Source organism: Emydura macquarii, unplaced genomic scaffold, assembly GCF_026122565.2.
Source record: "Emydura macquarii macquarii isolate MOO-44397 ecotype Brisbane River unplaced genomic scaffold, CSIRO-AGI_Emac_v2 contig_1230, whole genome shotgun sequence".
NCBI classification, from domain to species: Eukaryota; Metazoa; Chordata; order Testudines; family Chelidae; genus Emydura; species Emydura macquarii.
The window spans coordinates 5488588-5502057 of record NW_027131367.1 but is presented as its reverse complement, the minus strand read 5'-3'; the positions used below and the strand labels follow the sequence as shown (position 1 = coordinate 5502057).

The window sequence follows — 13470 nt, the reverse complement described above, 5'->3', positions numbered from 1 at the left end:
CCAGAGACATCCCTGTACAAAGCAGGCAGACGTGAACTCCAGCAGAGGACCCCCCACTCCTGCGTGTAGAGGTGCGGCTCTGCAGAGCCGCTCTAGGTAAACCCCCTCCTGTGCCTGTTCTGATCTAACAGTGACCGTGATCCAGGGTGGGAGAATGGAGTGGTCCAGCCCTTTAAGGACAGGATACTCTGGGGAAAGGTACACAGCAAACATTTACCGTCCTTTTCCATAGAAAATGGGGGTGAACACACAAAGGAGGTGTTAATCTCCCCCTACCCTGCAAACCATCACAGAACCCGGCACCTGCCTCACCCGTTGTATGTACTGGGCTGTTGTCACATTATGTACTGCCCTGGGACAGAATTTGAGAGGTAGCGGAATGATAGAGGTTTGCATTGCTACATGAGATTTAGTCCAAGGACCTCCAGGCACTTTACCAACCAGGAGAAGCCCTGCCAGGTAGCCAAGTACTGGTCTCAGCTAGGTTAAATTGGCATTGAAATCAATGGATTTGACTCTATCTTGAGGATATGGCCTATGCTATAATGCAGCCCCTGGTTCTTGGGTTTTATGCAGGAATGAGTGGGTGAAATTCTCTGGCCTGTGTTATGCAGGAGGTCAAACTACATGATCAGAATGGTCCCTCCTGGCCCTAACATTATGACTGTCACTTTCCTAGAGAGCCATTTTTTTCTCTTTCATAAAATAGACTGCCCTGCCTGGAAGTCATAACGGGTGCATGTCCTTGCAGGTGCTTGAGTTGCTTTCTCGCTCTGTTATGCAATTAGTTGGCTCCTGAAAGGTGCAGGGAGCAGGTCTTGCATCCGCTACATTTTACAAACGAACCCAATTAAAAACACCCACTGGCTGAGGGATTTGTGAAGATGGGAAGGATCCTGCCTGTGAAGATATTGCAGTTCTGGCCAGCTGGTAAGGAGTTGTTAATTTCAACCACGAGGGATAGAAATTCACGGGGAGGATTTACTGAAACCCTCTGACTATAAATTAAAAGTCTCACTAGGTGCGAATAGCGGCTTTTAAAATTAGATCCTGCTAATATAACTGCACAAAGAGACAGTGCAATTAACATCCGAGGGCTTAGATACAGCAGGCACGGGAAAGAAATAGGTTAGACATCTCCTAAAGAGGAACCATGGGCAACAGCAGCTCTTGCTGTGTCTCTTTAATTGAACTTTCAGCTATTGATTTATGTGAATTAATAAAGGAGTAGCTGAGATAGGATTCAAATAGTAAAATTCATGAGTGCTGCTTAATCAGGTTTATCCCTCTCTAGTTATTAACTATATCCAAGTTCTCCCAGACCTTTAAAAGGTGGAGATTGAGTTTTACTGGCAGGGATCTGAAGAATTGGGTCTGAAATTCACCTTATGTTGATAGGCTTAGAAATGCTAGGAGATGCTCCTGTGTATTGTAGCTGAGATCTGATCCAGTGCTGGTCATAGTCAATGAAACCTTGTCAAAAGTCCCTTGACCTCACTAGGTATTGGAACAGGGCCTTAATGCCTGCCCAGCTGCCAGCAGAAGTATGTGCTGGGTGACAACCCACCTCCACTAACAAGGTGGGAGTCTGGGGTCTTGTCCAGAGAGGGTCAGGGCAAATGCTAGATGTAGGATTGGCAGAATTTGATTTTTATTTTTTGATCATTGTGATGGATATCGAGGTTTATTTTTAAGCTTTTACAATTTTTTTATCCATTTTAAATTTTCAGTTGCGCAGTTATGGGTTTTAAGCATTCCCTAACTTGTATTGATTTAAATTTTTTACCACTGAAAGAAATTAGGGTGTGGGGGGAGGTCAGACAATAATTATTGAATGACTGCAGATGTTGAGATTCAAAAAGTTAACGCTTGATAACTGCTAAAACACAAATTGTCAACATCTCATGTCAAAATACACAAAGTAAATATCCTTAAATCAGACTCTAATAATTTCTCAAGCAGCATTCTCCAGTCTTCTTCTTTTGCTTATCTGTAAATTTGGATTATTATTGATCGGAAATACCTTTTCATTAGTTTCTGCGTGTGCGGTGATATTGACATTTCCTGATAAAAATCTAATCCTTCCAAGCCTAGGTACAGATTAGCTACCTGACCTCTGGGGAAGAAAGCATGGCTGTGCTAAAGCTGTTCCAAAGAGTTGCTCTTCCGCATCAAAGGTATCAAAATTTCATGTTCCTTATGGAACTCCTGGGGGGCCCAACGGGGCTTTTTTGACGTGATTTAAGATGCTCTGCTGAAAACGCACTAGAGAAATGGAAAGCATTAGGAGGCGGACAGTGTAACATTACACTATCACAGCACTGTAGCGCATAATGCTAGGATATTGTGCAGAGTAACGATGTAGTATGTTGCAGCATTATAGAGCATGGTACTGCCCAGGGTTATATTAGAGAATACTACAGTGTTGTAGGGCACAATGCTAGAGTATTGTGCAGCATTAGAATAAAGCCTCTGTCTTTTCCCAAACTCCCCTGGAGTAATGCAGGTGACTGCCATAGTATGACTGACTAGCCAATAAAAGGAACCTAGCTCACCAATGTCACTTACATGCAGCACTGGGAGAGTGGAGCCAGAATGGAGATTTCATCATGGGAATGTCTTCCGAAGCTGGGGGACAAACAAAGAAGGCAAGGGTGAACAGCTAACACCACCAATGACGTGGGCCCGGGGCTGTGATTAGAGGGTCTGAGCCTATCTGAGGAGTGTTCATAGGAGGGGCTCAGCACCTGGCTGGATCAGGCCCTCGCTCCCTGGTTCACATAACAGAGGCAGGGATGATACAGGTCAAGGTTAGAGTGCGTGGGCAAAGCTGTGCAGGAGAAGGTTGTATCCCTAACGGGCGTGCCTGAGCCTTTCATTTTCTTCTCCCCTTCCACTGTCAAAGCTTCAGAGCAGAAGAAGGACACTTGAGATACAAATTCAAGGATGTCAGGGCAGAGATCAACTCGCTCAGAGAGAGTGCCAGCCGAGGTCTGCCTCCTCCCAGCGCCCCAGCACCGTCTGCCCCTGTGGAACCCCTGTACCATCTGCCTGTGCCCCCAGCCCAATCTGACCCCCTCCGCAGCCCTAGCACTGTCTGCATACTCCCGTGCCCCCCTCCCAGCGCTCAGCCCCCTTCTGTGTCTCCATCTGCTCGCCTTACGTTCCAAGGGCCCCCAACGTCACCGCTGGGGTAAGTGTCTTACCCTCTGGCATTGTCCAGGTGAATGAGGAAGCCTTCATCCCCAAACTTAGTGAACATTTCGTAGTGATGACGGTCCATGTTCCCTTGTGAGAGAGGAGAAAAATATTGCTCTCGCCATAAACGGAGTAACGACAGAGCCCCCCGTCGAACACAGCAGTGGGGAAACGGTGGACCTAGGTCATTCTTCATTGAGCAATGGTTGCCTGTCTTGGGGTGAGATATTTGTGCAGCACCAACTGTGAGCCGGGAGGCCTGGAGTTACTCGACAGTCGGAACAGTCTGGTTTCCCTATGATCGCCAAGCCAAGGATGTCCTCCCTCAGTGCTTTACCAGCAGTAATGAAATTGAGGTGCTTATGACCCTTATCACCACGGCGTCTAAGAAGCTATGAGATTATTAACCCCATAATGTAGATGGGGAAACTGAGGCAGCGTGAGCTATAATGAGTCACTGACGGGGCTGAGCCCCAGACCTACTGACTCCAGGATTTGTGCTTTTTTCCACTAGGTCAGGCTCCTTTTCCTGGATCTTCCTCCTGTCGGGTGAGTGGAAGATGGACCTCTCTGTGCCACGGGCACTCGGGAAGTGCAGTGATGAGGGCATATACGTTCCTGGATGAAAGGAGACTGGCGCCTCTTGTAAACTTCTACATCAGTTGACCTCAGCCGGGCAGCTAGGGTCTGCTCCGTGAGACTAGACCAGGAGGGCCAGGAGCATCCAACTCTGCCCTGCCCGGTACTGCAAGCACACTGAAAAGCTTATCCTCCTTTTCCCGCCCCTCATCTCCGACCTCCTGTCACTGCCCCAGCACAACTCGCCCGGGTCAGGCTGCAGTCACCGTCTCGTGTGTCTGTGCTCTCCTTCCCTAGCGCTCAGCCCCCCCCCTGCGCCCGCCGGACCCAACGGCCAGGCCCCAAGAAGGGGAAGCCACCAAACAAGAGAGCAACAAAATTAAGCAATGAGAAGGACAGAGAAATCCCCAGGGGCCAATGATGGGCAGAAAAGAGAGGGAGGGCGTGGAGCTGAGAAAGCAGAGATGGCAAAGGCAGCTCCACTAATGTGGGACAAGGAGAAACACAGGCTTAACCCTGCGTGTAAGGGGCTCCCATGGGCCCCGGCTGATGCATTCCAATCCACTCTCCGGCTTCAGGGGTGTGAGAAGACCCAGGGCCTGTGTCCATAGGGTCACTGGCGGGGAGGTCTGTGTGGGCTGGCGTATGCTCGCGATTCGAGAAGGGAGCCAAACCTCTACAGAGCAAGAGTAAGATTTGGAAAAAAAAAGTGGCTTCTGAGCCACGCAGCGTCCTGGAAAATTGCTGGGGGGTGAAGGCGGGGGAAGGGAAGAAAGCTACGAGACAAAAGGAGGAGGTGATGATTGTTCTGTGCATCGTACCTGTCAGGAAGTCGAAGATGGCCATGTCGATGATATTGAGCAGCCGGCTGCCACTGTTATAGGGGTAAATCTCTCTCACCGTGTTGCAGTAAAGCGGATTCACTTCCCACCTACAGGAAACGGAGGGGAAGTGTGAACAGCAGCTGCCGCCTCACAAGACAGCGCCTCAAACGCATCCTGCCTCCTGGCGCCGCTTGGCAGCGGGGACGGGGTCAGGGCTGCTCCGGCCAACTCTGCCTGGCCCTGGCTCTGTCGGCCGGGAGAAGGGGCAGTCAGAGGCCTATGGCTGGCTTCCAGGCTGGCGTGACTGGCATGCCAGCTGCTTGCACCGGGGGCTTCTCCCTGCCTGCTGTGTTTAGCTGCCTTCCCTGCTCGATGGGTTTGCTTATCCCTTGACAGCAGCAGAGGCATCCCCCAGCCCTGCTTCCCTTGACCTGAGTTAAAGCAGCAGCCAGAGGGGGATGGGAGAGCTTGTGCCCCAGACCCAGGCATTAGGAGCTGGTCGGCCACTTGCGCTCAGCTTCTGAATCTTAGTCTCTGCCCCTTCCCCCCAGGCACGAACACTCGCCCTTCTTCCTGCTCCTCCTCTGCCTCCTTCCACCGCGCTCGCTGCAGCGTGGACTGAGGGATTCGGAAGAGCTGCATCATTTACCCACTTACTCCTCTTTTCCAGCGAACGAGTAGGAGCGGATCCACGGGTTTGGGATGGAAAGTCTGGGCGCCAGGTTGAGGGACGGCAGGAAAGCGGAGAGGGATCCCTCCAGCAGGTGGGGGTTCCCGCACACAGCGTACTCCGTCTTGCACATATACGGGCACTTGGCAAAGAAACACACGTTGCGGGCTATGGGCGGAAGGGAGAACCAGCTCGTTAATATCACGAACTGGCTACTGTATGTGTGCACCGCTGCCCTCTGCTGGGTGAGATAGGAACGGCTCCGCTCTGGGTCATAGGTCCTAAACTGCCAACACCTGATGGCGATTCACCTGTAACTCAAGTGCTAGAAGTGGCATTTCTGCAGCAGGAAGATCTGAGTGGCCAGGACGTTTAGCATCATATCAGGATGTCCTAAGTGGCCGCCGATGGGTTACGGTATGCGGTAGTAGCATGAGCTCTAGTCAATTGCATTCAGTACTGGCTTATACTGTGTGTGTGTGTGTGTGTGTGTGTGTGTGTGTGTGTGTGTGTGTGTGTGTGAGAAAGAGAGAGAGAGACCACTGCCCTCTACAGGACAGAATGTGAGTGTGAGGGGTGGGTACAGCCCACCTAGTATTCCTCACTTCATTTCTAAACTGCTGTATAATAATGTTACATACACACAACTACACTAACAGAACATTATTAAGGTTGCAAAGTCAAGCACTCAGAAGTAAGGAAATGCCAGAATAATTAAGCCCCCTTCTGCATGTGCATTACGATACCGTCTTTAATTTCATGGATAGAATCCTGTTCTCTAGAGCAGCATTTAACTGCCTTAACCATGAGACCATCCTTTCTCTTCCTGCAATGCCCTGCCTCATTCACTACACACCTTCCACCTTCTGTAACAAATGAGGCAGGGGTGCTACACACAACAGCCTCATTCGCTACACAGCCCTGATTTGGTGGGAGACACTATACAGGTATTGTGATAAACATGTCTAATGCAGAGTTTGATCTCTCTAATGCAGCACCTAGCACATGCTTCCTCTGGCCCTTTCCTGTGTATGCCTCTTTCCCCATCATCATGGTACCACTGAACATAGCTGTAAAAGAAACTCGCTTCTCCACCTCCACCCACGTACCGGGTGAAACGAAGAAGACACTCTGTAGGATTTCATTCTTGGTGACCTCCAGGATATCCTTGGTGACATTTATCAGCCTTCCGATCGTGGGAGGGACACGGCGGAAATCCAGGATCCTGTGTAAAAGAGAAAACATGTCAATCAAAGGGTCTTGGCGTAGACTCCAGCAGGTGTGGAAGGGAGATTATTTCTCAGTGCCTCATGGGTAGGGCTGGGAAAGCTGTCCAGCAACTGAATCCAGATCCCACTCCGTATAAAGAGCTTGTTTACCTTCTGAAATCCTGCTCCTTTTTAAAGTCTGACAGCGCTGCCCAGTTAGAATCTTTCGTGGGGGATTTCTAGCAAATATGCAGGATCATTTTACACTCCCAACCAAAAGAGGTACAGTCTGAGATTTGCTGTTTCGACAGCAGGACCTTGTGAGCTTTTGGAGACATTTGGCTATTCTGCCCAGGATCTGCTGTAACCCTAAACACCTTTGCCCTTGCCAATTTATCTTGTCTCCATAGGGGTCTGTTGTCTCTTTCAAGGGTAAGAGACCCCTCCCCACCCCTGCCAAGAACTGCACCGGGTTGTGTTTGACATTCTGCAGAGATGCACTGAACCTGTTACCACATAGCACAGACAGTGGGAAACTGGGAGGGGCTCGCACACCCCAGGAGACACGTAGCCTATTGCCTCAGCTAATCCATCTCGCTGATCTCACTGACGATAACCAACAGCCTAGGGCAGAGAGAATTTGTAATGATGACTCTGGGCGTGGAAAACCATTGTTGATTACTGAGTCAGTAACCACTGGGCAGGCTCCGTAATGCCATGATGCAAACACTGAATAATGCTCTCGGGTTCCAAGAATCAAACATGAAACTGGCTTTAGCCTGTCAATTACTGAGCAATTTGAAAGAAAACAATATTTGCTCGTATCTAGCCACTTTCCTCTACAGACTTCAAAGCACTTTAGAAAACAGGGCATCATTAGTCTGCTGTTATAGATGGTTAAACCAAGTCACAGAGGTGAGATGGCGGTGAGGCAACAGGGAGTCGGGGGGCATGGCCTCAGGTCACAACCGTGATTTAGTGGCAGCGCCAGGAACAGAAAGCACTCAGCTCCCCTGACGCCCTAGCCCAGGGTTTGAACTATCCAGCGACAGGCCTACCAGCCAGCCTTAGTCATCATTTAAACTGGCCTCGTGAAATGCAGCCTCTGGAGTGCAAACAGCAGCTGCCTTTGGTAGTTCTGCCTCGTGCTTAGCAGAACCTCTCCTAAGGGAGAGGAAAGTTGGCCTCCTTTCCAATGGGATTTCATTTGATGTTGTTACATGTAACCTAATGCTGGTGAAGGGGACCAGATTAGTCCCCCCCCCACCAGAGTAACAGCCCATTTCACTGAGGACTTGCTACAAACACAGGTTGCACCAATTGAATTCAAATCAATTTGAAACCCGGTTTAGGTAAACTGGAGCAGCTTTGTGAGTGGACGCTCTTACAGCAGTTTAAAACTGGTGGGACTGATTTAGCTAGGCCCTGCAAGTTTAGTAATGGGTGCTAAACCACTAGACGCCAAGCGTAACTCCATGCAAGAGCGTCCCCACGCACAGCGGCAGCAGTTTAAATCAGTACAACTTTGTGTGTCGACCTGGCTTTACACCCAAAACAAGCTTCTCCAAACAGCCCCAAGCCCTAACTGGGAAAGACCAGTTGTGGGGGGTGGGTATGAAGGGGGAGCAGCCTGTGTGTGCTGTCTCTGCTACGACTGCCAACTCCGAGCTGCTTTTGGAATGAGGACACCTGTCTACTTGGAACTGGACTGAAACCATTGGCTCATTTCATGTAGGCCTGGGATGGAAACTGCCAAATTTGAACAGTTAACTTGCAGATTAACAACTCCCCTGTCAGCCAGCCCCTAGCTACCTGAACACGACTTCAAGAAAAAGCAGGAGCGGGCTGAGAAGAATAGTGGTTTTCCTTCGTAAAACTTAGTGAGCACTTTGAACAGAACAGGTAATTCACTTCAGAGGGACTGGAGAATTTACAGTCTGACAAACAGCCCTGATGCAATTCTGCATTTCCCTCTGAAGTGGCAGCACAAGGAACAAACTCTCCTGCATTGTCGGGTGTGTGTTTGCTGTCTCAGCGCAAAAGTGACTCCGAATATTCTGTGTTATTAAAGAACCTGATCCCACAGGGATCTCAGCCGCTGCAGTTCTTACTGACTTCCAGCAAGCACCTCTCAGGATCAGGGCCAAAATATGTAACGACGAGGCACAAGGAGCTGCTGCCGATTCTTCCCATAATGCAAAGCTGTCCCCTTTGATGGACTTTGGAGATGGGCCCGACTCGAAAATGGAAACCAATCTGGATTTTGCAAATGGCCCTTTGTCCCTCCAAACATCAGTTAAAAAGGGGGATCCAAACACGCCCAGACTTGGAGATGTTTGAAATCTGGATCCAGCCCTAAATGCTGCAGCTCCAATAATCAAGGGCCATTGACCTCAAGATGAGTTTTGCATAAATAAGAACTCACTAAAAAATCTGTCCCCTTGTGTGCAGTGAGGACGTGAGATGATAGCTGGGATTCTAAGTGCATCCCTTTTTTGGCTGATTGTTTTCAGAATGGGGAGGTCCAGCCACTCAGCTACTTTAAATCAGTATTTCAAAGCCAATGCTGGTTCCAGAGATTGCAAACCAGTGTCCGCCTAGCTGGGAAGGGCTTGCATTTAAAGAACCATGGCTCTGCTGTAGCTTAAAGTGACTGCGAGGGAAGAAGGTCTGACTGTTTAGAGGGGCGGGCAAGCAGCGTTTTTATTAGCGATCGGAGGGAGAATTGTTTGGCCAGGAAGGTGAACTGGGCGTTGGGACTCCTCAATTCTGATCCTGTCATTCTGTGCCTCGCTTTCCCCATTCATGACATAGGGGAAACATTTTCTTGCCTCACAGAATGAGTGCTGGGAGGTGGAATTAATTAGCTTTTGTAAAGTGCTTGGACGTCTTTGGCTGGCAGGGGGTATAAAAATGGAAAGATTGTGAAATCCCATGTGCCTACCTACCATCTGTCTCATTTCCTCCTCTGACGTCCCTGGGGAGGGTGGTTGCCTTCGAGAAACCAAGCCCGTTCACCAGTGCTACAGGCTGGCAAGCTACTGACCCATTCACAGCAGGTAATTCATCATCAAGCCCATCTCCTACGTGCCTCATATAAAACTCGGGGAGGTCCCCAGGAGTTTCCATTGACTCCACTGGGATCTGAACAGGGCTATGGTCCCCCAGGGGAAGATGTATGAAATACTAAACTGACACTGCTTGACAGGGGCCAAAAAGCTCCTCAAGTCACGCAATGCTCAGTCCTGCCTCCTCATGTCGAAGCACTTCAGCCCAGAATTTTAAAGGTATTTAGGTGCCTAACTCCCATTGACTTTAATTGACTTCAATGGGAGTTAGGCACCTAAATACCTTTAAAACTCTTGCCCTTATTCCCATCAATGAGAAGAAGGAGAAGGTCCATGCCCTGGCTTGGATTCCCCCAGACCACTGTGGGACTCTAGGAACTGAACGAACGGCTTTTCTCGCTGGTAAGCGTGCCGAGGAAGCACTGTGCTCGGGGCACACGTACCTGTCGAGGTGGAAGGCAGCTATTTCTGCATTGTGTCTCTGAAAGTCAGCGAAGTAGAAACAATCTTCGGGCGTCTCTTCTTCTCGCTTCTGTCTGAAAGACAGGAAGGGGTTACGAACCGGGCCAGGAGAACACCCCCCGAGACGGACGGGAGCGAGCTGGGAGGACGGTGGGAAGCCAGCGTTTCAGAAGAGGTGGTGGTGCTAAGGACACTTGGGGCAGGACAAGCGCGTCAGGCCACGGCTGCCAATTAAAAGGCGCCGGAGATGGGCCAGATCTGATTAAAAGCAACAGCCGGCTGGAGCAGTACTCCGATACTTTATCAGACACGGGAGAGAGGTGGGAGCCGCGTCTGTCTGGCAGAAATGGTTGTGCCTGCGTTTAGACCAGGACTGGCAGCCCCCGAGACCTCGTTTACCCACAGGGCAGGATGCAGCGTGGGACCAGGCTGTCTTGCCAACACCCCTCACCACCAGCTCTCGGGGGCAGAGGGGCTTGGTCTCCCTATCTCTTTGGTCCTTGGCCTTTCAGCTGAGATGGGCACCAAAAGACTTAGGGTGCGTCTACACTGCAATTGGGAGGTGTGATTGCAGCATGTGTAGATGTATCCCTGGAGACGGCAGGGGTGGTGGTCACTCAAGTACGCACCCACGGTCCTGGGCCGGGGGGGACTAGCCCGGGCTGCCACGGCACCATTGCTGTTGTTACTCGAGTTAGCTGAGCTTGAGGTCGAGCCAAACTAGCACACGTCCTGATAGGGTGCAGACACGCCCTGAATGCCAACCGTGGACGCCTGTCCTTTAAGGAACAGGCCTGAGACCAGCAGCTTATTTCTCTCTCAGGCCACCGACCAGCCCTCCGCTAGTGATTCTGCGTCACCGCCATTTCCGTTTGGGCTGTAGGCAACGCAGCGCCATACGTGCAGACGGTTCCATGTCCCCTGAGATAATCAGTCCTGCAAGTTCCTGCGTTTAACCGGAAAGCTGGCTGGCCTCATCTCCTCACTGCAGGCCAGCTGAGACATACCTTCCTACCATCCACAGCTGAGTGCCTTTGGAAGCTACATATTTTACCTCTTGGAATTAATAGAGACAAGCCACGTGGAAAAGAGAGAGAGAGGAACCTCTATTACAAGCAAATAGCTGAACTCATAAAAGCCCAAACCACCATTCCGAGCCAAGGCACTGTGCGGAAAGCAATCTGGATGGAAATAAATGTTAAGGGCCAAAAGGGCTATAAATAAATGCAGCAGCAATTGCAATCTGCTATTCAAGGCTAGCGACACCACTAGCTATCCCTTGGCAATGTATTTGGGCCTTCAATAAGAAAACAAATTAAGGAAAACAGGAATTCTACGGGGAAACCGCAGAAATGTATAGGCCTCAACACGCAGAGAGCCAGTGCGAATGAATTTTTATGGAAGCTTTCTGAGCTGTCAAGACGATGTTTACTGAGTAAAGGAGACAAAAGCTGCTAACGAAATTTCCACATCCTTTCTCAACCCGCGTTATTACAAAGCCAGGTTGTCAATGTCCCATTGCTTCACCCCCATCCACTCCAGCCCGGAGCTATTCACTGGTGCCATGGCCTTCCCTGATGCAACACGGTGGGTTATCAGTGGTTCCTTGCGCAGATTGCTCTGCTAAAGAAGCGATGGGACGTGATTTGGAGCTAATAAGTACACTCTCCTTACCTCATGGGTTTGAACATGGCTTTCCCAAAGTCCTGGAACCGCAGGACCAGTTTGAGGTGTACACCGCTGGGCTTCACAACTTGTGGTAGGGGAAGAGAATAAAACAGAGGGGGAAATTATTAATTTGACACTTGCGAAATATTTCTTAAGCATAATTTTGTACCAGAGAAATTCCTCTGCCATCTCCATATGAGTAAATCTCACAACTCAGTATGGAGAAAATAGTTCGTGTCCGCTGGTTTATTTATTGCTAATTCGCTGCTGTATCTCACCTATTTCTTGCCACAGTAATTTTCCCTGATCCTGCTCTGTGCGAGGCAGACTATTTTCCTTTAGCATTTCTAGTCCTCAGTCATTTGACATTTCTCCCCAGTGATCTTGGATTTCTCCATCTCACTTGCCTTTATTGGACAATAACAGAAAATAAAAGTTGCTGGCAGTGCTGTGCGTACGTGCAAGTCAAAAAATCCGCAGTGGGAGGACGGGGCGGAATCCAAGCCGGCTGCCCAGATTCTGCTTGCTAGGAAAATCTTTGACACTGCACAGGAGCATAAATGGGGATGGAAGGAGCCAGGAGTATGGCCTCAGGTAGGCCTACGCAGCTGCTCTCACCAGGCACTCAATGCTACACGTCGCCCCCTGTGCAAGTTATTACTGCGCTTAGAAAACCAGAGTGAACGGGAGGCTGTGTGGAGAACTGGTCCCAGCCCCTGTGTGGGGTTACATCAGTGCTACTTTGGCACCCGCTGCCATGTAAAGTGAATTTTATGCTGGTGAAAGCTGCCAGCTGGTTTAAATCCTGAGATGGTGGGTGGAGCCTACCGAATAAACGGAAGCCCCGCCCTCTCATTTGAGGGCGGGGCCACAGAGCTCAGGGTTTATGTGGCAAAGCTGGATAGACAGCCCTGTAGAATGGTGCTCTCGGCTTGTTCTCAGTGCAGGTACAGCATGGGCATGGGGCAGTGTGAGCTTCCCCCATGCCGCCCTGTGACGTTGTCTCAACTCCAACCTGGAAGGGTTTCCTCTAGGGACTGAGGTTAATGCATGGCCATGCTCACGCAGGGTCCGACTTAAAGCTCATTAAATCAATGCAATGACTCCCAAAGCCCTCAGTGAGCTTTGGAGCACAGCCCCAGTCCTTGGCCTCTCTTGTTGAGGCTACAGGCAAGGGCACCAGTTAATCCCACTTGTGGTCATGTGCTGCTGTGATCTGGAGCCCAGTTCTACTGGAACCAGAACTCAGGCCACCAGCTCTCTCCACACAGCCGCCAAAGAGCCAGCAGAGAGAGAAGAGCTTTGGTTCAGAACTGGCCTGGCCTGGATTTGCACCTTGACCTTTCGTTTTTAATGCAGCAGTTTGCACAAAGGCTGAGGAATTACCAAAGGAGCCGGGAAACGTTCGTGTGGCATTCAAGGAAAATGCAAAGCTATTGTTGCTCAGACAATCACTGTATTTAACAGAAAACAAGTCCTCTCCGTACAAACAGAAAACTCTGGTGTCAGGTTTGCTCAGCTCTCCAGTAAAAGGAGGTAAAACGAAGTTCAAGACGCAAAAGCATGACTTACTTTGGGTGCAGTCACAGGCTCCCAGTAAAGCTTTCTCATCCTGACTGTAATCTGCAGGGAAGGGGAAAACGACGAGAGAATCGTTCACGTTGAACCTGGACTCATTCGAGCAAATATTCCTGACCCACCCGCTGCCGTTCCAAAGCCTATACAGGCAGCTGGAGATGGGTGCTGCTGGAGCTGATCAACTGCCCACGAATCAAACAAAACGAAGCAAGGTC

General features: G+C 50.0%; 1 protein-coding gene across 1 annotated transcript in view; it reads right to left on the bottom strand.

Moving 5' to 3' along the window:
• The window catches only part of FAM20A (FAM20A golgi associated secretory pathway pseudokinase), a 36077-nt gene that overhangs the window by 6212 nt on the left and 16395 nt on the right, over window positions 1-13470 (bottom strand). Inside the window, exons 3-10 of the mRNA XM_067547307.1 lie at window positions 13250-13300; window positions 11684-11762; window positions 9991-10083; window positions 6381-6496; window positions 5259-5439; window positions 4599-4708; window positions 3207-3288; window positions 2569-2628 (exon numbers count right to left, since the gene is read on the bottom strand). Of these exons, the coding sequence (XP_067403408.1) occupies window positions 2569-2628; window positions 3207-3288; window positions 4599-4708; window positions 5259-5439; window positions 6381-6496; window positions 9991-10083; window positions 11684-11762; window positions 13250-13300 (772 nt within the window). The remainder of the gene's footprint in view (window positions 1-2568; window positions 2629-3206; window positions 3289-4598; window positions 4709-5258; window positions 5440-6380; window positions 6497-9990; window positions 10084-11683; window positions 11763-13249; window positions 13301-13470) is intronic.